The sequence below is a fragment of the Aspergillus ruber genome (genome assembly GCF_000600275.1).
Source record: "Aspergillus ruber CBS 135680 unplaced genomic scaffold scaffold00070, whole genome shotgun sequence".
NCBI lineage: Eukaryota > Fungi > Ascomycota > Eurotiomycetes > Eurotiales > Aspergillaceae > Aspergillus > Aspergillus ruber.
This window is the reverse complement of record NW_024467366.1, coordinates 1-23,579: the sequence shown is the minus strand read 5'-3', so window position 1 is coordinate 23,579 and position 23,579 is coordinate 1. Positions and strand designations below refer to the sequence as shown.

Genomic DNA, 23,579 nt, shown 5'->3' with positions numbered 1-23,579 from the left:
CAAAAGGACGCAGCGCCTCTGTCGAGATCGTCAATCCTCGTTCTCCCTCCATTGGAATAACAAACACCTACATCAACAATAACAACCACGTCCTTCCATGGCCTTTTACTGATGATATTCTCGACAATCCTCAGCTCCTCCAGCATGCCATCAGTGATCTGATCGAGTATCGAGATATTGCCATCGAACACCTCAAACAACTTCAGCAAGAGGAAATTGAGGGGACTGAGGAGGATCCAATCAATGTTTAAATGCTGTCTCAAGATCCTGTAGCTACATAGGAATAATGGGAATCGATTTTCATGAAAAACTAGCAATAATATTGTACAGACCAACATGCATCTTCAATAGCAAGCAAATAAAGCAAGACTAATATTAGTGATTAGAAAGCCATATATAATAGCGAGAAACCTCAACGAATTTGGTGGTTCACTGACAGATATTCATTATTTTCTGCCTGACATTCTCATCAGCAGAGGGATTGAGGGGTTTTCTCAAGCTCTCGGGCAAAATGAGTTACTGAAAAGCTGTTTGAGCTTATCTTAATTGGACCAAAATGGACTTAGTCGGGCGCAGTTTTCGTAGACATGTAGACAGAAGGGCTTTGTTGCAATTGCACGATCTGTGATTTGCGACCCGCTATAATACGGCAGACAACAGTCTAGCTTCTGTTGAAAGGTGCGCGGGGGTGATCGTAGCATGGGAAGAGAGATTTGATCAACGGTATATTTCTGATACCAACGGTTTCGTGCAAAATCGCATAATCAATTTATCCAGGGGGACCTGAATTCATGATTTTGTCCAACGTGATGTTTTGCGACCATAATCCCCATCGCTCGATTGAATGCACACACGCATATATATATAACAAGGGGAGTAAAAGGCATTGCGCGGTGTTATGGCGGTCTCTGTAATCATGATCTCCGGCGAACTTGTCTCTTTCTGTTCTGACGGCGACTCTGCGGGGGTGATGTAGGCCTTTCCGAATCCTTCTGAAGGCGTTCTAGGCGTTCTTGGATGCGCACACTCTTTCGAGTTTTGGTGTTCGATGGTTGAGCTTTTGATTTCGGGGCACGTTTTTTGTGTCTGTCTGGCGTCTGAGTCGTGCGCTGGTCTTTGGCGGTCGGATGTTGATGAGTAGGGTTCGAAGTAGGATTGTCCAATAGTAGCGGAAGCACATTCATAACAAAGTTAATGCGATAATTATTTGCACCACTTCGAATAAATTCCAACATATTTTTCACAGCATGTTCATATTTTATGGCTGACAAGTAGTTAAGAGAATCCAGAAAAATTCTTGTTTGAACAGCTTTGAACTGGGCTTCCAACGTCTCATTTCTGCTCTGCCATTCAAACTTTAATGCGTCGATATCATAGTGTCTCATTCGTACCGGCCTAAGCTGGGATTCAGCTTAGGCTACCCTCCCTGCTACCCTTCTCCTGTTCTGATCGCCTCCTCCAATGCTTCCAGTCCCCGTTCATCGTCCTTTTGGGCTCTTTCTGCCGTCCGCCGTAGGTGTGCTCGGGGTAGAGCTACACTGGTACTGGCTAGGAATTGTAGCAGCGCCTTGGTAGCTCTGGGCTCTCCCAGAAGTCGTCCCTGCGGGTGCTCCTCTGCAGCAGTGGGTCTCATAACCCCATCCAGCTCCAGATCCCTGTAGAGCTTGTTTCGTTGCTGTCGCCATTTCCAGCATTCAAAAAGAAGATGGTTCCCTTGATAAGCCACAATCTCTGCAGGTTGCATCCTCTTGGGCCTTGATCTGATGTAGGTATACTCCAATGGCGGCGTGTCCTGACTTCAGTTGAAAATACCGGCTTGCCAAGTGCTTGCGAGCAACTGCAGCTGTTGGATTGAGCTGCCAGTTTTTCTGCGGCACATTGCATTTTCGGAGCTTCGGCCTAGGTGCCACTATTATAAAACCTAGATATAAGCTACTGCTAATGCCGATACACCTTAAGCTAACATACATTTATATAGCACCTATATTAACCGACCACCGCGTCTGTCCTGTCAAGCCAGTATTAATAATTCCAGATGCTAGGCATCTTCCAGAGCTTCGGCCTAGGCGCCATGATTATAAAGCCTAGATATAAGCTGCTGCTATTAGTTGGAGCTTGGCATTTTCAGGGTCCCGGCCTAGGCGCCATTATTCTAAAGCCTAGATATAGACCGCTGCTAACAGCTTGTTCCTCATTCTGATGTTTCTCATTAACCCGCTGCCGCCCACCTAGCTACTAGGTTGATTAGTAGCTAGCCTTCCGGCTGCCCATATCGGCATCCCAGCCTACCTATGGGCCGTCATGGTCTTGCCTCCATACATAGTATAGAAACTAACCAGTAGCATAATGCTACCCCGGGTGTCCTAATCGGATAGCTTTCAAAACCATTCCCCGAATTGGTGCTAGCTTAGACATAAGCCACATGACATATATTTTAAATCCCTTGCATGGATTATGCTAATGATTCCCGATGCTAGGCATTTTCAGAGCTTCGGCCTAGGTGCCATGGTTATAAAAGCCTAGATATAAGCTGCTGCTATTAGTCGGAGCTTGGCATTTTCAGGGTCCCGGCCTAGGTGCCATGATTGTAAAACCTAGATATAGACCTCTGCTAACAGCTTGTTCCTCATTCGGATGTTTTTCATTAGCATACTGCTACTTACCAGCGCTACCAGTGGCCAATTGGTAGCTAGGATTGCAGCAGCCCATGTCGGCATCCCAGCCAACGTATGGAACAGAGGTAGAACACGCGCCAAGAAAACGCGTGTTCCTGACGCGTTCCCTGCCCGCGTCTGTTGACACCGGCGCCCCTTTTTCACTAAGGATTGGGGGTAGCGCAGCGGGGATCCGCACAGATAGAGAAGTGAAGAATACGCGTATTCCTCACGCGTTCCCCGCCTGTGTCTATTGGCACCGGCGCCCCTTTTCACTGAGAATTGGGGTAGCGCAGCGGGGAGAAGTGCAGATAGAGAAGGAAGTGAAGAAGAAAAGGAAGTGGCAGTTTTTGATACCTATTTACATCTATAAAGCGCGCTTGACTTGAGGGCTCGGGTCCGCTCAGACTTATAAGAATCCGGGGCTCCCCGGGCCCTCTTTGGTTGCTATGTACCCAATGACCTCAGTGCTACCAATACCTCAAACTCGTCCCATAGAAAAACTGCCATCTCATCAAGATAAAAATGAGGCTTTTCAACTAAATGATCACAAAGAACTTGGACCATAAGTGGAGTAAGGCTTCGTGGCCGTCCACTTTTATTTGGGGGTGCCATCACACTGCCAAACAATCGCACGTTGGAGCGATGCCTTTTGATTGTTCGTTTGTGACAGTCGGCAGCCTTAGCCATTTGTGATGCAGTGAGCTCGTTGCTCACTATCATACCGTAGGTCATCTCCCTAGTGGATGGTGGAAGTCGGGGGGCCATCTTGACGATGGATATGATCGTTCGCGAGAATCATTTTTGGTGGGTTAGAGGAATGTCGCATTAAGAAACCGCTTGTACAGTCATTCTCGAAATCGCCTTGACCAATATACACTCTGTAACTTTTCTCTTGGCCCACTGCCAAGGCCTTAGTGCTAATCAACTGTCCACGTTTAGCGGGGCATTCTTCCTTCCCCGCCCGGCATTGCCCCTTCATTTCTCAGTTCTTTCAAATCGCTTTTTTCAAGAATCTCGTGTCTAGGTACTTTTTACAAGGCCCAAGATGTGCGAACCTCAGAATCTATTGCACAGACGTCGAAAGTATCCTTTAGAAGTATCCGAAGACGAAAGAATTCTGGAGGGAACGGCATCTACTTTGCTTAGGCTACGTTTTTCGATTTTGGAAACACTGCGAACGCACGGAACCTACGAGGACTTGCAAACATTTCAGCAGTTTATTAAAGACGATCTGGACAAAATTACCCGTGACGGTTCCCCTGAGTCGCTTCCATTCAAAATACGTGTCACCAAGTACGCGAAGAATCTCTCTAGCGAGGACCTTGATCGGATAGTCTCCAAGCCTATCAAGAGCGATTGGTACCGTGATGCGATACATATGCGGATTGCCGCTTGTGAGACGGCCAGGGAAGAAGAAGAAGTGCAGAACTTTCAATTTTTTGATGAAACACATTATTGCGCTCAGGACTCAGCTTATAAAGAGTTGCGTGATATAGTGGACATATCAGAAACCCTATGCATGCATGTCGAAAAGGCAGCCGCGAGTGGATGTCTTCAAAAGCATATTAAGTTTCTCAAAGAGCAATTGCAAAAAATGCACGAGAATACAGAAGAAGGCCGTGAATATTTGGGTATTGAGCACAAGCCACTAGGTTTCCCAAATGATGCTGGTCAGGAGTACGTCTTTATACCCCCTTTCTAAGCTACACCATGTAACCAGCAAGCAGGAAAATACCAAACGGCCCTTCAAATAGTCCACGGATTACTAGCATTGAACAGCCAAAGGCAAGATCCGCTCTTGCTTTTCTTGTGCCTGTTATATGCACCCTTTCAGCTATTCCCGCTTATTTCGCTTGGGATCATGCAGAGAATAATCCAGGAAGAGCAACAGATTCGAATTTTCTTCAGCTTTTGGCATCTGCTCCAATTCAACTCCTTGGGATATTTACCGCACTCTGGCCGATAATCAAAAATTTTCGACCTGATCGTGCTGCCTGGATACAATCTTGGACGTTAGCAATCTTAAGTTTCTGCTTGACTATTGCTGCAGTTCCGCTTTATCTTCTTGCGTCAGCATCATGGAGTGCGATGTCACTTTTTGCTGGATCTTTTATGCAGTCCTTTTTACAACTGCAACTCATTCTTGGGATACCTAGGCAGAAAGTCCATGAAGACTAGGCCAATAATATCACGGACAAGGCGGGCAAGGAAAGCGTGTCTTACGAGATATATGTGCTGTCTTGTGCTGACGGAGATCGACACTGCATTATGGACAATAGGATGGGTGTTCTTGCAATGCCCTGACGCATGAGGCTCTTCCTAGACTACTTAGGTGGGAAAGTGATTTCAATTAGGAGATATTGCAAACACATGTGGGGGGAAGAAATAAGTAACAATTTAGTCTGCAAACCCATCAAGAGCGCTTGTCGCATTAAGCTATATAACTATACAAGGCCCCTAGGATGTATAGTTCAAAGAATGAACTAGTTGGCCGTAAGCGAACTCCTAGAATAGCCCCAGGATCTCCGCAATAAAGAAGCTACATAACATAGTACGAAGGAAGGATTGCAGTTCTCATACTCACGACAAGATCCTATGAGATTTTATAATCTTTTCGTACGGATAGGCAATATTGCGAAATCAGAGACTAATATATAAAACGCACTTTACTACGCAATTTAACGCGCCGCTCGATAGATAATCTGCGCTAAGATCTTGGCGGTGGATCCATAAGTGAAATTCTCAGTATATATTTGTCAAGGCGATTTCGAGAATGACTTTATAGCTGAAACATGTAATAATCATACGATACGCTCTCCTAAAATAGAAGTTCTCGGGATTATGACAAGAGGTTAAGTGCATTCTTGGCATATGGTTCGAGAACAAAAGAAAATGATCGTTAGGGTGACACTGTTTCTGCATCCAAGTGTAGTGATCTCCACTGACCCCTTTCTGAGCAAATGAAAGCCTTCTTTCCAACACCCAGTAAATGTTTTATTGAACACAGGTGAGGACAATATCAAGTGCTTTGCTGATACCTGGATGCGAAAGCAATCCTCTTCCACATGTTCCTCGTTTCCAAATGTCTGCATGGTAGCTTTGTCGTGTCTATCAAAAGCATTTTCTGACCGGTTACCAAGGGTAGAATTTGAGCATACTTCAAGTTGTTCGTCAAATGCAACAGGTTGCTCAGCAGGTGATCCTTCGACAGGCGGTTCTTCGACAGGCGGTTCTTCGACAGGTAGTTCTTCAGAAGGTGGCTCGGCAGTGGTAAGTTAGGCTTACCAGGTCCAGACCAGATTTTCTTTTCCCCCCCTTTCCTCTTCCTTCTTCCAACTCCTTCATGGCTTTCATCAGTTGCAACATCGTTGCTCATGTTGATTCCACCCACTTCGGCATGAGGGTCAACTGGTTCACATTCTGCACATTCATTCCAGGGTGCAAATACATGGTCTTGGCGTTGCAGAATTATGATGACTTCCCCCTGTGGATCAAAAATATGGGTTGTCTCACTCATGGCTTTGTTCGAAAGTTGGAAGCATTGGAAGCATAGATGATGCGGTTATTCAAGAATAAATAAAGCTCTACCGGGGGGGTGAGGTTTGTTTGCTTGAGAGAGAAGCAAAAGTACTGGTTCAGGCCGCAAGGTGTACTTTGTTGTTGAATTGGCATCGTGAATGCGGCACACTGCAGAGATAAAGACGTACATAGACACATCATTGGCCCTTCGCGATTGTCTCATGGAGGGGTAGAGCAGCCTTGTCTGATCACATGCTGCGACATATCGCCAAATCTCTTATAACCTACTACCCAACATTATCTTCTGTCTTCCCCTCCATTTCATATATTCATGATCATGGATACTCGCACCGACCGACTCTCCAAGTTCTTCAACCTGGTCATTCAGGGAAAGAAACAAATCACTGACATTGACAAGATTAAACGTTTGCTAGAAGCTATCTACGAGCAGCCTAATAAGACATCCTGTATCGAACGCATTATTGCCAGTCCAACAGCTTGCGATGCCCTCCAGGTTGGACTGAGATTTAATGTCACTCCGTTTTTTCTCAACGAAACCACGGCCCCCTTTATCCACTATCTGGCCGATCCTGTGGTGAAAAAGCTCTGCAACGGCCAGTTTCTCCAGGATCTTTTGCTCATTCTTGCTGAGCCAAAAACAATATGGAACGCCTTCATGGCTGCTTTTATGGCAAGAGAATTGACAGAATCGTCCATTCATGCCTTTTCCTGGATGCTGGCTGAGCTTCTGTCTCTACCTTCCTTAGCCCAGATTGATATCAGCAATGATGCCCAAAGAGTGATCGATGATGGGTCACTCTTCCTCTCACCATCTTCTAATATCCGCTCTTTAGGGTGCCGGATCCAACATATTCTGACAGTTAGATCTAGCAACGCCCCCGTCGACCCCGATGTTGCGCCCGGTGGCCGCCATGACAACGACTTTTCAGACTTTCGATGTATCGCCATTTATCCGACCAGTGATGAGTTTATGTCAACGGCACAGCCATTCTATCGTCGGATGGACGAGATATCAGCCATGCCACACGACAATCGCATCGCCACTCATCTTGACAATCAGTTCCGTCTCATGCGAGAGGACATGTTATCCGAACTCCGTGATGATATCCAGATTGCACTGGGAAAGAAGAAGGGACAACGCTTTGCTACCTTACTGGCGAAACTATCAATTGTCAACATTCTCTGTGGCGATAATAAACGGATTCGTTCTTGCTCACTGGCCATCTCATGTGAACAAGGACTGGATGCACTTTCGAGTCGAACCTCGGAAGATCGAAAGGTTTTTCTCAAGAAAAACAGAAATTATCTCAGGCATAACTCTTTTGGATGTTTGATGCGCAACGAGGAGATCATTGCTTTTGCGACCCTCGATCGGAATGAAGATAAACTGGCATCTAGTCCCCCGGTGATCGTATTGCGTATTCTGGGTGACGGTGCAATGAAAAAAACCCTGATATCATTCAAGGTCTATCACAATATTCGGTTCCTCCTGGTTGACGCTCCAATTTTCGCGTATGAACCAATATTGAGATGCCTTCAGGATAGAACAGACGTGCCACTATCTCGAGAGTTGGTTGAGTTCAAGCAGGGCGACACCGCAGTGCCTTCCAATCTCATTCCTGACACTGTCATCCAGAGTATCCAGACAGCAGGAAACTACAACATCCAAAACGTCATTGGAACGCAAAAGCCAATCAATCTTGATCCGTCTCAACTTGAATCTTTCGTTTCGGGATTGTCGCAAAGACTCAGCCTCATTCAAGGCCCTCCTGGTACGTATCCTCGCATGCTTCTTTTCTATTTCTAACTTATTAGGAACGGGGAAATCATTCATTGGGGCTCTCCTGGCGAAACTCTTCTACGATCGCAGTGATGAAAAGATCCTTGTAATGTGCTATACAAACCATGCATTGGATCAGTTCCTGGAAGATCTTCTTGACATTGGTATAAGCTCCTCGTCCATTGTCAGACTGGGTTCGAAGAATACACCGCGCACAGCGCCTCTCAGTCTATCTGAGCAGAGGAGTTCGTACCGCCATGCTCGATCGACATGGGATGTGATCAATAAGTACGAAAGTGAGGCACGTAGTATCAAGGAAAACCTTCTTTCCCAGGCATTTTCGGAATATCAGCAGTTTAAATTGAGTCCTCGGACTGTCCTGGAGTACCTGGAGTTTGAAGACGAGAGATTCTACGAGGCGTTCCTTCCCCCAGAACTGGAAGATGGCATGACAATGGTTGGTGAAAATCAAAGGAGCGTCGATTCAACATATCTCTACGACATATGGTCGACAGGGAAGTTGGCGCCGTTTGAAGTCACTACGGAATCACAACCAATATGGGCGATGAATTATGAGACCCGACAGGCGCGCATCCGTGAGTGGACGCACAGTATCTTGGAAGAAAAGGTATCCAACGTCCAGGAATATACTCGCCGTATTGATAAGTGTCAGGAGAATCTGGATAAAGTGTGGAACAAGCGGACATCGTCGATTCTCCAGGACAAACGTATCATCGGCTGCACCACCACTGCGGCAGCGATGTATTACCAAGATCTTCAAGCTACCTCCCCTGGCATCGTGCTTCTCGAAGAAGCCGGTGAGATCCTCGAATCGCACGTTCTCACTGCTTTAGGACCAAAGACGAAACACCTTATCCTCATTGGTGACCATCAACAACTGCGACCGAAGATCAACAACTACGCTCTTTCAGTGGAGAAGGGAAATGGATATGATCTCAACCGTTCACTGTTTGAGCGCCTCGTCCTGGTAGGATATCCTCATTCAACCCTAGCCAAACAACATAGAATGTGTCCTGAGATCTCCTCTTTGGTCAGAGATCTGACGTATCCTGAACTGGAGGATGCCCCAAAAACACTCGGCCGTCTGGCGCCACGGGGTCTTCAAGATCGGGTCATCTTCATCAACCACGAACACCCTGAAACCAACTTTCCAAAGGTATCGGACCGTCGCGACGAGGGGTCAAAGGGTAGTAAACACAATACCTTTGAAGTGGAACTCGTCCTGAAGGTTGTCCGATATCTTGGGCAACAGGGTTATGGAACAGACAAACTCGTGGTTCTGACTCCGTACCTCGGACAACTGAAACTTCTTCGAGACCGTCTGCAGGAGGAGAAGGAGAACGACCCAGTTCTCAATGATCTTGATTCATATGATCTGGTTAGGGCTGGATTGTTGTCACAGTCAAGCGCCAATCATTGCAAACGTCCCATCCGACTGTCAACTATCGACAATTTTCAGGGCGAGGAAAGTGAAATCGTCATTGCGACCCTGACTCGAAGCAACAAAAAAGGCGATATCGGATTTATGGCAGCTCCTCAGAGGTTGAATGTGCTGTTATCTCGCGCTCGAGATATTCTAATCATGGTTGGGAATGCGAATACCTTCACTACCAGCAAAAAGGGGAAAGGACTTTGGGCACCATTCATTAAAAGCCTCACGGCGAAGAGACACTTATACGATGGTCTACCAGTAAAGTGTGAACAGCATCCTAACAGAACAGCTATACTTCAAAAAATAGAAGATTTTGATACGGAATGTCCAGATGGTGGATGTCCACTTCCTTGGTCAGTCATTTCCTTTCTATGAAATATAGCGCTAACACAGAACAGCGGTATCAAATTGAGATGTGGTATTCATACCTGCCCCTACAAATGCCATCAACTGTCGGATCACTCCAAGATGGAATGCTCGGAGATAGCAGAATGGGTCTGTTCTCGTGGTCATCGGAAAACTCGTTACTGCTTCAAGATTGATGGTACATGTGGACCTTGTAACGAGGAAGATCGACTCAAAGAAGCTAAGAAAAAGAGAGACATGAAGCTTGAGGCTGAACGGGAGAGAAAGCAAAAGGAATATAGTCAAAGGCTGAACGAGTTGCAAGACGAAATTGCACATGAGAGACGTCTGCAGCAGGATAAACAGGATGATGAACAGCGAGAAAGAACGCTGCAACAGCATCACTATGATCTTGCCAATTTGAGATCCCCTCCAACATCCTCTGAGATTCGAGTGAACAGTATTATCACTTCTTCAGCTCCGACTGTTGAAACATCACCCATTCATGCCAATAAAAACAATGTATCGCAGCCTACCGCAAGCCGAAGTGTAACAGTCAAGCCGACGAACGAGCCTACAAAGCAACAACCACAGACGTCTCCCGCTCAAGATGACTGGGATTACCAAAAGAGATTCCAAGGTGCACAGAGCGATGACATTGATTCGTTGATGCAAATGGTTGGGCTGGAAGAGGTCAAGGCCAAGTTTCTCACAATCAAGGCCCGAGTCGACACCGCTATCAGACAGGGAGTTAATCTCAAGAATGAACGGTTTGGGTCAGTCTTAATAGGCAATCCAGGAACTGGTATGTACGAGCCTGACTACCCATGTGACTTCACTGACGAGATCAGGCAAAACGACGGTTGCACGCATCTATGCTAACTTCCTTGGCTCGGTCGGGGTCCTGCCAGGAAGTTGCTTTGTCGAAACTACAGGGTCAGAGCTCGCCAATGAAGGCGTTTCAGGATGTCAAAAGAGAATCAACAACATTCTCAACAGTGGCGGCGGCGTTTTGTTCATTGACGAGGCTTATCAGCTTACAGAAAGCCAGTCTCATGGTAAACAGGCCATTGACTACCTTCTTGCAGAGGTTGAAAACCAAACGGGGAAAATGGCTGTCATCTTGGCTGGCTATCGAACCCATATGGAAAAGCTTCTTCAGCATAACCCTGGCCTACGCAGTCGCTTTCCAAATGAGTTCAAGTTCAATGACTACGAGGATGAGGAGCTCCGTCAAATATTCGAGTACAGGCTAAATAAGACTTACAAGGGGAAAATGAAAGTCGAAGCTGGGACAGACGGTCTATATAGTCGAATTGTATCACGCAGAGTTGGGCGTGGACGTGGGCGAGAAGGATTTGCCAATGCACGCGCTGTGGAGAACATATGCTCCAGAATTTATGATCGACAAGCAACCCGACTCAAAAGCGCGAGGAGGGTGCAGAACGTCGTGGATGATTTGTTGTTGACAAAGGAAGACCTCGTCGGACCAGAGCCTTCACAGGCTCTGCAGAGCTCTTCTGCATGGCAAGAACTGCAAACGATGATTGGGTTGGATTCTGTCAAGAGAACAGTCAAGTCACTGTTAAGCAGCCTCCAATACAACTATCATCGAGAACTGAAGGAAGAACCACCTGTCGATTATAGTTTGAATCGGATATTTCTGGGCTCCCCAGGCACAGGGAAGACCAGCGTGGCCAAACTGTATGGGCAGATCCTGGTTGATATTGGCATGTTGTCAAATGGAGAGTGTATGTGTACCCCCCAGAATAAAGTATCAAGTTAACGTATATTTAGTGATTGTGAAGAATCCTGCAGACTTTGTTGGCAGATTCATTGGAGAGTCTGAAAAGAATACCAAAGGTATCCTGGCATCAACGGTCGGCAAGGTCCTGGTCATTGACGAGGCGTACGGTCTATTCGGGGGAGGCACTCGCGATAAGATAGGAACGCAGACCAATCAATTCAAAACCGCAGTAGTGGACACCATCGTTGCGGAGGTCCAGAGTACGCCTGGAGAGGATCGCTGTGTTCTTCTGCTTGGATATCAAGACCAAATGGAGGAGATGTTTCAGAATGTTAATCCAGGTTTGAGTCGGCGTTTCCCAATGGACTCTGCATTCACATTTGACGACTTCACTGGAGATGAACTCGGCCGCATCCTGGATCTGAAGTTGAGGAAGCAAGGTTTCGACACGACAACCGACGGTAGAAAAGTCGCATTGGAATGTCTAGAGAGAGCTCGAAATCGCCCTCATTTTGGCAATGCTGGTGAAATTGATAATCTTTTGAACAAGGCCAAACTTAGCCATCAGCAGCGTTTGAGTGCGGGCATTGCATCACCCACTGCATCCATTTTTGTGCCTGAAGACTTTGATCCAGATTATGATCGTGGACAAAGAGCTGAGATGAACATTGCAGGTTTGTTCGCGGGCAGTGTTGGGTGTGAAAAAATCATCGCACAAATGGAGGGATACTGCCAGACTGTCAAGGGGATGAAAGTGCTGGACCTGGATCCTCGAGAGCAAGTCCCGTTCAATTTTTTGTTTCGTGGACCTCCAGGTATTTTCCACTGCCAATGTAAAATATCAAGATACTTATAATATTATAGGAACTGGCAAAACGACGACCGCAAGGAAGATGGGCAAGGTATACTACGATATGGGCATCTTGGGCTCAGACGAAGTTATTGAAAGCTCTGCTACAGACCTTGTTGGACAATATATCGGGCACACAGGCCCAAAGACTCAGGAGCTACTTGAGAAGGCGTTGGGAAAGGTTCTCCTTATTGACGAAGCATATCGTCTGGCAGATGGCAAGTTCGCCAAAGAAGCAATGGATGAAATTGTGGATTGTATCACGAAACCCAAATTTGCCGGCAAGCTAATTATCATCCTGGCGGGATACGATACTGACATTAACCGACTTACTGACATCAATCCCGGGTTAACGAGTCGATTCCCTGACTCCATTGAGTTTGATGGACTTAATCCGGATGCGTGTCTCAAACTGCTGAGAACAGTCTTTCAAACACGGCGAGATGAGTTGTTACAGAAGAGAACAGTAATGGACATCAGTTGCCTTGAGGGGCCTACAAGTGACTTTTCACGCGACTTGCAATCTCGATTCTCGACATTAACTGGCCTTCCCAATTGGTCAAACGGACGGGATATCAATACATTGGCCAAGTCAATATTTGGGAAGGCCGTCCGAGCTCTTGTCACTGGTAACGTGGTCATTACCGAGGGTGGTATATTGACAGAGTTGGACTGCATGATTAAAGAACGCAAACATCGACTTCACTACAATCCTTCAAAGGCTGTTAAAATACCGGCTGCACCGGCAGATCTCAGTCTAAATCCTGCCTCCAGTAATACGGAAACCGACACCAACGCTAAAACACACCTTCCACAACGTCCATCGGAATTGGAAGAGCCCAGTCAAACAGAAAAATTTCAAGCGATCAAAAATCGAGATGCCTGCGTTACGGATGAAGTATGGAACCAACTTATCCAGGACAAGCAAACAGCGATCAAACAGGAAGGGGCATACCGGGACCTCCTCAAACAAGAACAACAACTTGAAAGAGACGCAAAGTGTGGGAATGAAGAGGACGAGAATGAGGTAAAAAAGGATGAAGGCACTAAACAACAACATGAACAAGAGCGGCTCCAACGGGAACTTGAAAGACGGGCCAAAGAAGAGGAACTGAGAAAGCTCCGAAAGAAAAAGGTAGAAATGGAGACACAGCGCAAAAAGGAACAGCAAGCACAGAAGAAACTTCGCGAGATAGGGGTCTGTGTTCAGGGATTCCGTTGGATCAAGCAGGCTAGGGGATATCGATGTGCTGGAGGATCCCATTATGTATCGGATGGTCAGTTGGGCATTTAGGATATAATTGTAGGTTTTGATAGCCAGGTCAATTAGAGTAAATCAAGCTGTTCCTGAGTACAAAAACTACTTATTAGCTTATAACGGGGTTTTACAGTAGTGGCTGCGACGCAAGGCTCCCTCCCACACCCACCTAGGGTAGGGCGATGATTCGCTGAGTCACTATGCTGGGAACACGCCGGAACTCCCCGCAGGTGGAGATACTGGGAGTCGGGATGCTCAACTCCTTTTTGGACGTAATATGGGGTTGACCAGTTCAGATAAGGGTGGTGACCCGGCCCACAGGGATAACCGATAAAGAGTCAAGCCAGTCATTGCTCATTGCAGACAAGGCAGCAACACCAGCAACGAAGGATTGTGGGCGTGACAGTGTAAATATACAGATAGCCAGAACTGTGCCGAGTGGATTTTAGCGCCAAGTATGAGCCATTATCCTACATCCGCACATGAGATTCTATAATGTCGGAAGTATGTATGTTGGGCTAATGCTTCCCTTAAATTCTCAACATCTACTACATATAACTATATATATGTTAACCATTACAACGCAACCAAATTTGTTCTTGTGACTGCACCAAGATCCTATGCAACGCAGGTCAAAGGACAGGGAGTCAACAATACTCTTGGTACCCCTCCAACATGGAGGGCTCTTGTGCGAGATGAATCCCATAATGATAAAAGCAGGAACCAAACAGTGCGACTGTTTGAGGAGATTGCCCACAACCAGACAAGCGCACCTAGCACATGGCTGCTTTCAGGAACGCCCTTCGAGAAGGGGTCCAGCTGATGTGGCTCACTGGTTAAATGCTCGTGTTGTCGAGAACTGGGAGAACAATGAAACGCTCTCACTTGCTCTGCCTGAAAAGTTCAAAGAATTGTCCAGTCGGGTAACTACAATTTTGAATAAAAGCAGCAATCGGACTGTTCATGCGGACAGATTCTTGGAGTCCGCTGCATCCAAATTTGGATCTATTATGTTGAGGCTCATGATCCGTCGTGTGACAGAAAGTCTTTGGCTTGATCGACCCATAGTGGAACTACCCCCGAACAGACATTCGGATGTTCATCTGTCACTCGATGCAGAGCATATCAAGAGCATTCAGGCATTGGAGAAACAGGCACTAGCGGAGGCAAAAGATTTATATCGCAAACAGCTCCTTAGCTGGAGAAGGGGCGGATGCAAGAGAAATGTGCCGGCGCTACGACCGCAGCAATTCCTTGAGCGTGCCCATCAGGTGCAACAGCTGACAGTGTTCCCGGGCTTGTGTGAGCTGATGTGTGAACATAATCTTCGCCTCACAGAGAATGAAATGAACGGCAATAGCGCGTACATATATGATACAATTGACATGAACTCACTCGCCCGATTCAGCCCTAAAATTAAATGGCTTGGTCAGTTGCTTGAAAAGATGCGAGGCAGCCTTGACTGCAATAACAGACCAGAGAAACTTCTCATACTGTCATAACTCCCAGTGACTGTGCAACTTACAAATAAGGTATGTCTATCATCCAGAAGTTATGCAAAGATACACTCAATAGAAACTAATCAGTGTCTGTACTAGTGGCTGCAGGCAAAGGGACATCGCACTGCAGTGCTTACGTCAAGAATGACAACTCTTCAAAGACAGCAACTAATTGACTCATTTAACACAGACACACCCATTACTACCCCAGATGGACAGATGCAGACACTGAGCCCCGACACAATCGTAAGTACATTCTCATTGATTGGAGTCGGATACACTTGCGTACGAGCATTTCGCCTTGTGTTGATGGGGCCTGAATGGCTTCACTTGGAGGAGAGTCAAGCAATGGCTCGCATTCGACGGATCGACCAGCGCAATGCGGTTACGTATACATACCGACTAATTTGTAAGAATGTGGACATCGAGCAAAGCATGGTCGACAGACAGGCAATGCGAGACCAGTTCAATCAGATGTCAATGGAAATTCGTGAACATGTTGAGAGGGAACATAGGCGAAGACTGAGCGTCAATGCATGTGCTTGATGGAACATACAATTTACCATACTAGATAGGATGCTCGGGAGTAAAACATAAGACCGGTTATGTATGAGGCCATCTAGAAGTAGTATGTAACGAATTTTCTCCTGTAGTGGTAGCCATGCACTCCATTGTGATACGCTAACCCATATTCCATTTAGATCTGTTGAAAAATCATCTCCCCTGAAAATAAACGGGCTAGATATCGCCAAATCTGTGCGCTTTTAGCTGACTGGATCATGCGAAGGGGAGACGAATGACCCTGGAAGGCAAAACAAGGCCTAAATGGCAAATTATGCAATGGAAGTACTCATCGCGTAGGTCCTTGTTCTGCTGTTTTGCCTTTTGTTTAGCAGTTACCTTTTTTTTTTTTTTTCTTTTATGCCAGGCTCTCATCAAAAGCACGCCTGATGTAAATCACAGGCCATGCCTGTAATCGATATGTTATTCGCAGGAATGATTGGGCTTTTTGTATATGAAAGGCTGTCCGATCGGACATCTTTAGTAATGGCATAGTTCCTTACCATATAGTACAGTAAACAGTAACCAGAGTTGGGCTGCATCATTGTCTGCTTCTCAGGCAGACTCATCGGTCTTCCTGACCATAGGCTCTTATCGACAAAGACCTAGAGCCCAACAACATCACGAAACTTCCAAACTTTCCTTATATAGTTATATTATAATAAGTACCGATTGAAATCTTAGCCGATAGCTCCAGCACCCGCCATTTCGATCCAGTCATGTCCTTGTCGAAGCTTGCGACTATTGCATCGCGCGTCTCTATGTTCATTTCTGATTCAATCGCCGCCGTCTCATAACCGAGACGGTAAGACCAAAATGGATCCTACCCGTGGAAGCAGCTTCATGCACTCTAACGTCGGTGTAAGGCTGTACGGTATGGAACATGGAATAGAGTCTGGAGATATAGAATAGCATGCGTAATATTCAGAGTATAAATTTGATTCCTCCCGTATGGTATCTGTTTGCCGTGTTTTGTGGGTATGTAGCTTGTCCAAGTACAATTCATTTCGCATTCAGGTTACATGAAATATATAATTGACTAATAAATGCTGAAGCCCAGTTTGGCTACCACATGGGCGATTTAACGAATGGTCCTTGGCCGTCTTGGAAGTAGCTCTCTCGTTGAAGCGCCAGTCTCAAAACTTCCACCGTGGTGACAATTTTATCCATTTTCTCAGAAAGGTTGCCAATAGTAGTGGCAACCTGATCAGCTTTTGCATTAAGGCTGTCGACCGCCAGAGACATGCTGTCCACTTTCACACGTAGGCTTTCAATGGTAGATGCCATGTTATTGACAGTGGAAGAAAGTTCAACTATGGCCAAGAGGTCCTTAATGTCTGTAAGAAGCCTGTCGATCGCTGAATGCTTCCCCGCCATTGAAGGACACTCATTCTCAGCCTCACTACTCTTGCATTAGCCATCATAAACATAAACAAATGCTTGTCAGTTGGCATGATGTGCATTTGCCAGGACTGAACTCACCCGTTTTTTCCCACACCCGGATATGGGTTCATATGGGAGTTACGTTTATATTCAGACATAGCAATTCAGTTTAGCTGAAAGATTGCGAAACTGGGAAAGGAAAGGGATAGCGAAGTAAGAGAAAAAATGAGGCTTCTTATTCCTTAAAAACTGATATGAGATATATGACAAGCAGGTAGACTAAGTGATTGGGATAGCTTTATATAGCATTATCACGCCAACAAAAGCTATAAGTAGTCATTATACTTGATAACGACATCACAACAAAGAAAACGACTCAGGCATATTCTCCGATCTGCTTTCAGCCAATCAATGGACTGTTTCTATTTCGAATGGTACACCATGGTTCAGGCTAGACGCTTTTTATTACTATAAGATAACTGTTAGAACTCTGTTGACTTTGACTGGTGTGTTCTCTCTCATTAAAGTTTGGTCACTGGTCATGATAGTTCTTAACAGCATAAAGAACAGAGGAATGCCTTATGGTTCCCCAATCGGGACTAAAGTGGCAAGAAAGGGATGCAGCAGCAGTATTGCTTGTGTTTTGGCTTGTTTGTGTTGGATTCCTTTCCAAGAAATACGGAAGTACCATTATACGGCAATGCCAAGAACCATCACTTGCCGTCACCATTTGGGAACTGGACCCGCTATCTAGGCACGGTACTTTGTAACAACTGTGATAGACAAGGAAACTCTACTCGGGGCGCGCGGAGAGAAAGTTCCTTCTGTAGACTGTGGATATCAGGATTCAGGAGTCCAGGACAAAGAGCTTTGTGGGGCCCAGTGGGACCGGAAAGATTCGGGCCCCCCCCCCACACTAGATTGGAAAGACTGCTGATTAGATCTAGCCACTGCGGATAAATTTGGAATTGATCCTTTGGATTATAAAACTATGAAAAAAACTTGATGACGCTCCCGGTGCCGGTTTCAAGGCAGGGGGGATGTTGTATTCATGAGCAAAGGGATATTTGAATCCGACTGGGGATGTGGAAGGGCTATATTTGATACATTCTAAGACCGGTCCAGTCATAAAATGGCGTTACCAATGTAGCAACTATCTATTCGAACAATAATTATATACTGGAAGACGCGCGCGACGAGCCCTAAAACGATGAGAAACATCCAGATTCGGACCATCATTATAATGGGAAATAATTATATCCGGAGCAAGGGATCAATTGACCTAATCAAGCAGGATGTCAAGACGGGAGCTACGGCTGACTGGGAAGCACAACATAGAGGAAGCCCACATTGCCTCTTGTGTGGTTATGCTGGAATGTTTGAAATTCCACGTAATAGCGAGGCGAGCGGAGGTGGGAAGGCGGTAACCCGATTGGGATTTTCTGCCACCAAATGCTCTGAGAATTTTTTTTTTCTTTTTTCTTTCCGGCCCGAAAGAAGCAGTTCTGGATTGGGTTCCCCACACGTGAGTGTATAGAATGATTCAACTCATTATTCTTGCTAGGGCAGGGTAAACTGGCTTTAGCAAAAATGTATTTTGATTCTTAATCCTTGAATGGTAATCAATGTGTATAATATTGAAATTCCACAAGTACATTGATCTTAAAACAGACTGGAAATTTAGAGAACTGATACGAAGTCGCTCCCGCATTCGCGTAACGGAGGGGGAAAACCGAGATTGGAAAAAAACCCCACCAGAGCAATAAACACAAGTTAAATCAACGCAATTCACGAAGGCTGTCTTCTAATGCCTCTTGTAGTTGACTTGCCTCAACCCGACGTTTGCTAAGCTTAGATGACTCGGCAGCCAAGCAGAGTAGATCTTCATCTGAATAGCTACTGACCGTCATCGGATTGAATACATTTGAAAGCTTAGCAAGAATGTGCCTCTCGATAACTTGGCGACAGACATTATCGACAAAGGTTTTCATAGCAACCTGGCAAATTGTCAATAGAAGTAGTGGTAATATTTGGAGAGAAAACAAACCTTATAGTAGGCATCCAGATCAATTTCTGCTTCGTAGCACGCCCGAACCCCCATATCAACAATGACACCATGGTTAGAGTGTCACTCGGGGCGGGGCGGGGTGGGCTTTGGCAAGTAATGCCCCGCCCCAGCGGGCTTTGGGGCGGGTTGTGCCATGGCCCTGCCCACCCCGAAACCCCGGCGGGTTGGGGCGGGTTTTGCCCCAAAACCCCAAGACTGTCCGTGCTATACCCAATCCGTCGATTGGATATCGCACTATTCCAACCATGGTTAGTTTGGGGCAGTTAACGGGGCGGGGTCCCCAGTCCGCCCCGAGTTTTCGGTATTTTTTGTATTTGAGACGCGATCACTTGATAGTTTACACAGCCATGTATAATTACAGCACATTTACCATGTCGACATACATCCTCATGCGAAGTTGTAAGTAGAATATCGTTGCAGCGGTCTCAATATACATAATTATCATGAAGGAATCCCTCTGGAATCATATAGACACTTATATCTATCCATAAAATAATAGCAACTCCGAAGCATTGCAAGCCTAAGAAGTTGTTCTGTTGAATGCTGTATTGAAGAGTATATAGCTTGAGATATATACATATATAGCGCTGATGCAATTCACATGTATACTCCGCGCAACAGCAATCTCACCACGGTGAAAGACATCATTATACAATGCGATATTGATATATGTCTAGAGTTTTTTTTAAAAGAAAGGAACTAATACAGGAGGAATGCGAGATGGTCAGTCTCACAGGTTTTACGTAGCATTCCGGTTACAACTACTTCTCTTCTATGGGTGTCCTCCGGTCGCAACCACAGAGTACATTGCCTCCGGGCATTATATAATTTAAATCCGCCAATTATATTCTAGATCACCACAAAGAATATAAAACCTACGGAGTGTCTTTCAGTGAAGCAAGAGAAGATAAAACTTGTAAAGCTGGCTTTTTATTTCATTCCTCTGGTTAGTGAATAGACAAAAGAGGCGTGGGCATAAATATCACTCCGCAAAATTCTCACCATGCTAAGAAACCATCTTCCTTTCTTTAATCAGGTTTTTCAGAAATCGGCTGTTTTATGAAAAGTTAGTAAACACCGCTGAGACCTGTTCTCCCCACGGTTAAATTGCTCGCCGCCATGGCGCCGCCAAAAAAACAATCAAAAACCCCTGCCAGCACGAGCAAAGCCAGGAAAGGTGCTGAGGATGTTGACTCTGCTCCTGAGGTTCCTCAGGTTAACGAGCAATCTGAAAATGGTGGACCGCTCCAGAAGCTCATCCATGATGATCGCATGGTCACCCAGCTTGACAGTGCATACCTCGGGAGTGTTGTGGTGGATATTCGTGCTCTCTCACATAATGAACGTAATCGAGCCATTGATGAACGTTTCATTGCAAAGCTTTCTGAGGCATTCAAGTGCGGTGTTCGACGTTTTGCACAGGAGGACCGGTTAAAAGTGACGACTACAAGCAAGATGTTGGAGACAGTTTTGACAAATCATGTTACAGAAACAACTACGCTCATGGACCTGTGGACATAGCTCACCCGAGGTGCGCGAACAACCCAAGCGAGGTACACCCCGAGCACGTGACGCCAAGACCTTTTATTAAGCAGGAACGGCCCAAGCGAGATATTTCGTTAGGTATTGTATTGAATCGAAACTTAACATTCTATTCTCCTCTCCGCATGATGCAGAAATTTGAGAACACCAACTACTTGCCGACTGCTAATTAACTGGTTGCTGGTATGGACTCGACTGAGCTTGCGGATCCTAATGAGCTCCTTATCTCAAGTTCAACTACTACAGTAGAGGAGCCAAGTCAGCAAGATAACCGCTTAGCAACTGCTTCTGCTCCAATAGTCATAGAAGCAGGTGAGGATAGTGAAGCTATGCAGCAGGAGGAGGTAAGATGATTTTCCAAGTACTTGGGAAGTAGTTGGCGAGCAGTTACTAAATACTTATAGGCTCCGACAATACTACCTGTTCCCCTTACCCAGGCCAAAGGCAACAACTCCCTTACTTCGCTTCATATTGAGTATATACAGGATCTCCCTGAGTATCCAGTATCTCATATATATGGATACACTTATGTAGTAGCAGTTGGGAATCGCTCACAGGAAGAGATGGAAAAACTAGTCCATGATGTAAGTGATTACCAACCACTTGACAAGTACTTGCTAACCACTTCATCCTAGGTTCAATATGCAAAAAAACTCAAATGGGGCCAGAAGCGGCCTGTATACTGTCCATTTTTGAACTCTCAAGTAAAAAAATGGACCTGGACATGCTCCGGAATCTTTGCATGTGAATACCTAAATTCATATATTGCATCGTATCATCATACGTCTGCAGACGATAATATTTGGGATCAAATTCGAAAATATCAGCAAGATATCCAGCTTGCTGAAGCTGAACCAGCTACACGGAATGCCTATAGGTAAGCAAGTGCTCCTGAACCACTTGACAAGTACTTATTAAGCATTTCAAGCTTCTACCGAGGGAAAATTAGGTATTTTCAGACTGGTAATGCATGCCTGGAGAACCTACCAACATGCAAACCAGTTTTTCGGTATCATCAGCGGATGGCAAGTACTTATCAAGCGCTTGAAAGTCAGTTGCTAACTGATTAGAATGTTGATGGGAGTTATACTCCTTATATTGGGTGTGTCAATGATACTGGTCTTTTCCAAACAAAACACCACCGAGGAAGTATTATGAACTTCACAACTCTTGATTTGAAGTTTCTAGAAGATCTTTTCAATAAGGATCTCATACCGCCAGAGGAGGAATGCGGTATTTTTGAACCATTATCTTCACGACGGAAGTACTGTCGTAAGTACTTGCTAACTACCTTCCAGCTGCCTGCCAATTACTTATCAGCCAATTAATAGACAAAGACCATCCACAGGGATCTGGGCGATTGAGGCATACATCATGCAATGTTGTCTTTAATGCACTAGTTCCTGTTGATGTACGGCAATGCCCATATATCTTATTTACTTCCCATGGTGTACATGAACATCCACCTCCTCCACCATCGAAATCCCCAAAAGCAATCATGAAAGGGATTGCCAATATGGTTGTTAGTATAGGGGACCCTACAATGACAACATGTAAGTGCTTGGCAGGTAGCTCGCCAGTACTTGGGAACTAGTTGCTAACCAGTTAGCCCAATTCCTCCGAAATCCACAGCTTGAAGCATTTTGCCGGGAACATGGTGCCTCTACTCTAGCAGAGCTTCATCCAAGCTTTGCTAATAAGGATAAGATTGCTGCCATGATCCAGAAGCAACGTTTCCTTTCTTATCCTAGTGGCCAGGATATCAATGGTCTGATTTTCTTAAAGAATACTGACCAAGGACTAAATGTACGTGCTTTGTAAGTAACTATCTAGTACTTGCTAACTGCTTAGGAATATATCCAAGAGTATCATCATGATACCCAAGGTACCATGGTTCTATGTGGCTATCCAGACCAGATACAGCTGTTGTCAAGCCTGAAATCCTTTGAGGTTGATATGTCTTATAAGCGTATCCGAGCAAAAAACCTTAATGAGGTCTTATTTGCTACATTTCTTACTGATCAGTGCAAAAGTAAGTACTTTCCAACTACTTAACAGCTACCTGGCAAGTGACTGCTAACTGGTTGGTCCAGTTATTACCTTGCTACGAGTCTTTACTAGTATGGACACTACAGAAGGTTATTATCTTCTTTTCAAGCGTGCCTTTGCACTCATTCAGAAAGTCTCTGGCAAACTAGTTCTTTTCAACCATCTTCATGATGCAGGGATCTATGGTATTATCCTTGATATGGACAGCAAGCAGTACACAGGTCAGTACTCTGCAATCACCTAGCAACTACTTGCAAAGTAGTCTCTGACTGATTAGGCCTGGGTCAGTATCTCTCAGAGCTGGATCCCAATCACCATGGTGTTACCTGGCAGCTCCAATGTGTAGTCTTGTTTTGCCGGGTGCATTTTCAGCGGACAATCTTGAAAGTAATTGGTACCCAAAACTATGGGTCTGATTTATGGAGTCGTATGATGAGCCTGTTGAAGTGTGAGTCTGAGAAGGATTATGATGACTTAATTGACTTATTAATCAGTATGGAATGACTTTCCAAGCAGTTGTTATGTGCTTGCTAACTGCTTCTTAGAGTATGAACAGCCTGAGGTTGGTCAATGGGCCATGCAGAAAAAGAGTGCTGTTATCAAAGCAGGCTTAAATCAGGCCTGCTCAAAGATTGACTCCTTCTACTTCAATAAGTTGCGGAATCATACAAATGCAGTGGAGCAGTCTGTTACAGACCTAAACACATCAGCCTCACGTGATCAAGCGGGGAGTCAGGGCAGAATCATTGGACGACATTTGATGGTGAATACAGGACAATACAGGGATCAGATAAATGTCGCACTTCAAATCACGTGACGATATATGTCTTGGCAATGATAGATATAT

At 45.4% G+C, this 23,579-nt stretch overlaps 11 protein-coding genes across 11 annotated transcripts; 6 read left to right on the top strand and 5 right to left on the bottom strand.

Annotated features, from left to right (window-relative positions):
- Positions 1-914: 914 nt before the first annotated feature.
- Positions 915-1,235, bottom strand: EURHEDRAFT_407239 (uncharacterized protein; the record flags this gene model as incomplete). Its single annotated transcript, XM_040780508.1, has 1 exon — positions 915-1,235. The coding sequence occupies one exon, from the start codon at positions 1,233-1,235 to the stop codon at positions 915-917; it is 321 nt and encodes a 106-aa protein (XP_040633713.1).
- A 194-nt stretch (positions 1,236-1,429) lies between these two features.
- On the bottom strand, positions 1,430-1,744 carry EURHEDRAFT_382345 (uncharacterized protein; the record flags this gene model as incomplete). Its single annotated transcript, XM_040779524.1, has 1 exon — positions 1,430-1,744. One exon carries the CDS (start codon positions 1,742-1,744, stop codon positions 1,430-1,432), a length of 315 nt encoding a protein of 104 aa, XP_040633712.1.
- Positions 1,745-3,444: 1,700 nt separating this feature from the next.
- On the top strand, positions 3,445-5,304 carry EURHEDRAFT_417859 (uncharacterized protein). The gene is made up of 2 exons (XM_040783299.1): positions 3,445-4,334; positions 4,385-5,304. The coding sequence occupies exons 1-2, from the start codon at positions 3,703-3,705 to the stop codon at positions 4,833-4,835; spliced, it is 1,083 nt and encodes a 360-aa protein (XP_040633711.1). The 5' UTR covers positions 3,445-3,702; the 3' UTR covers positions 4,836-5,304.
- Positions 5,305-5,639: 335 nt separating this feature from the next.
- Positions 5,640-6,489, bottom strand: EURHEDRAFT_417856 (uncharacterized protein). The gene has a single exon (XM_040783298.1). It carries the CDS (start codon positions 6,172-6,174, stop codon positions 5,677-5,679), a length of 498 nt encoding a protein of 165 aa, XP_040633710.1. The 5' UTR covers positions 6,175-6,489; the 3' UTR covers positions 5,640-5,676.
- A 24-nt stretch (positions 6,490-6,513) lies between these two features.
- Positions 6,514-13,666, top strand: EURHEDRAFT_468177 (putative AAA family ATPase; the record flags this gene model as incomplete). Its single annotated transcript, XM_040785240.1, has 6 exons — positions 6,514-7,969; positions 8,013-9,783; positions 9,829-10,580; positions 10,627-11,526; positions 11,573-12,337; positions 12,387-13,666. 6 exons carry the CDS (start codon positions 6,514-6,516, stop codon positions 13,664-13,666), a joined length of 6,924 nt encoding a protein of 2,307 aa, XP_040633709.1.
- A 476-nt stretch (positions 13,667-14,142) lies between these two features.
- On the top strand, positions 14,143-15,675 carry EURHEDRAFT_553256 (uncharacterized protein; the record flags this gene model as incomplete). Its single annotated transcript, XM_040787570.1, has 2 exons — positions 14,143-15,062; positions 15,273-15,675. Exons 1-2 carry the CDS (start codon positions 14,251-14,253, stop codon positions 15,673-15,675), a joined length of 1,215 nt encoding a protein of 404 aa, XP_040633708.1. The 5' UTR covers positions 14,143-14,250.
- Positions 15,676-16,585: 910 nt separating this feature from the next.
- EURHEDRAFT_417854 (uncharacterized protein) lies at positions 16,586-17,233 on the bottom strand. The gene has a single exon (XM_040783297.1). The coding sequence runs from the start codon at positions 17,065-17,067 to the stop codon at positions 16,756-16,758; it is 312 nt and encodes a 103-aa protein (XP_040633707.1). The 5' UTR covers positions 17,068-17,233; the 3' UTR covers positions 16,586-16,755.
- A 1,618-nt stretch (positions 17,234-18,851) lies between these two features.
- On the bottom strand, positions 18,852-19,186 carry EURHEDRAFT_434803 (uncharacterized protein; the record flags this gene model as incomplete). The annotated part of the gene is made up of 2 exons (XM_040783437.1): positions 18,852-19,070; positions 19,121-19,186. Coding segments are annotated over 2 exons (285 nt in total), but the record flags the coding sequence as incomplete, so codon positions are not given.
- A 1,017-nt stretch (positions 19,187-20,203) lies between these two features.
- On the top strand, positions 20,204-20,846 carry EURHEDRAFT_417851 (uncharacterized protein). The gene has a single exon (XM_040783296.1). It carries the CDS (start codon positions 20,261-20,263, stop codon positions 20,660-20,662), a length of 402 nt encoding a protein of 133 aa, XP_040633705.1. The 5' UTR covers positions 20,204-20,260; the 3' UTR covers positions 20,663-20,846.
- On the top strand, positions 20,805-21,897 carry EURHEDRAFT_348141 (uncharacterized protein). Its single transcript, XM_040778425.1, has 5 exons — positions 20,805-20,866; positions 20,933-21,027; positions 21,088-21,267; positions 21,319-21,560; positions 21,754-21,897. The coding sequence occupies exons 2-5, from the start codon at positions 21,013-21,015 to the stop codon at positions 21,839-21,841; spliced, it is 525 nt and encodes a 174-aa protein (XP_040633704.1). The 5' UTR covers positions 20,805-20,866; positions 20,933-21,012; the 3' UTR covers positions 21,842-21,897.
- EURHEDRAFT_421615 (uncharacterized protein) lies at positions 21,805-23,420 on the top strand (the record flags this gene model as incomplete). Its single annotated transcript, XM_040783347.1, has 7 exons — positions 21,805-21,955; positions 22,015-22,236; positions 22,293-22,489; positions 22,535-22,715; positions 22,777-22,953; positions 23,010-23,225; positions 23,278-23,420. Coding segments are annotated over 7 exons (1,287 nt in total), but the record flags the coding sequence as incomplete, so codon positions are not given.
- Positions 23,421-23,579: the final 159 nt, after the last annotated feature.

Excerpts from the sequence above, each read along its gene's own strand:
- EURHEDRAFT_417851 (XM_040783296.1), top strand. The coding sequence starts at position 20,261 with ATGGCGCCGCCAAAAAAACAATCAAAAACCCCTGCCAGCACGAGCAAA.
- EURHEDRAFT_417859 (XM_040783299.1), top strand. The coding sequence starts at position 3,703 with ATGTGCGAACCTCAGAATCTATTGCACAGACGTCGAAAGTATCCTTTA. Across the intron at positions 4,335-4,384 it reads CCAAATGATGCTGGTCAGGA|GAAAATACCAAACGGCCCTT; the intron begins GTACGTCTTTAT and ends ACCAGCAAGCAG.
- EURHEDRAFT_348141 (XM_040778425.1), top strand. Across the intron at positions 21,268-21,318 it reads TGGAAAAACTAGTCCATGAT|GTTCAATATGCAAAAAAACT; the intron begins GTAAGTGATTAC and ends ACTTCATCCTAG. Across the intron at positions 21,561-21,753 it reads GCTACACGGAATGCCTATAG|AATGTTGATGGGAGTTATAC; the intron begins GTAAGCAAGTGC and ends CTAACTGATTAG.
- EURHEDRAFT_417856 (XM_040783298.1), bottom strand. The coding sequence starts at position 6,174 with ATGAGTGAGACAACCCATATTTTTGATCCACAGGGGGAAGTCATCATA.
- EURHEDRAFT_417854 (XM_040783297.1), bottom strand. The coding sequence starts at position 17,067 with ATGGCGGGGAAGCATTCAGCGATCGACAGGCTTCTTACAGACATTAAG.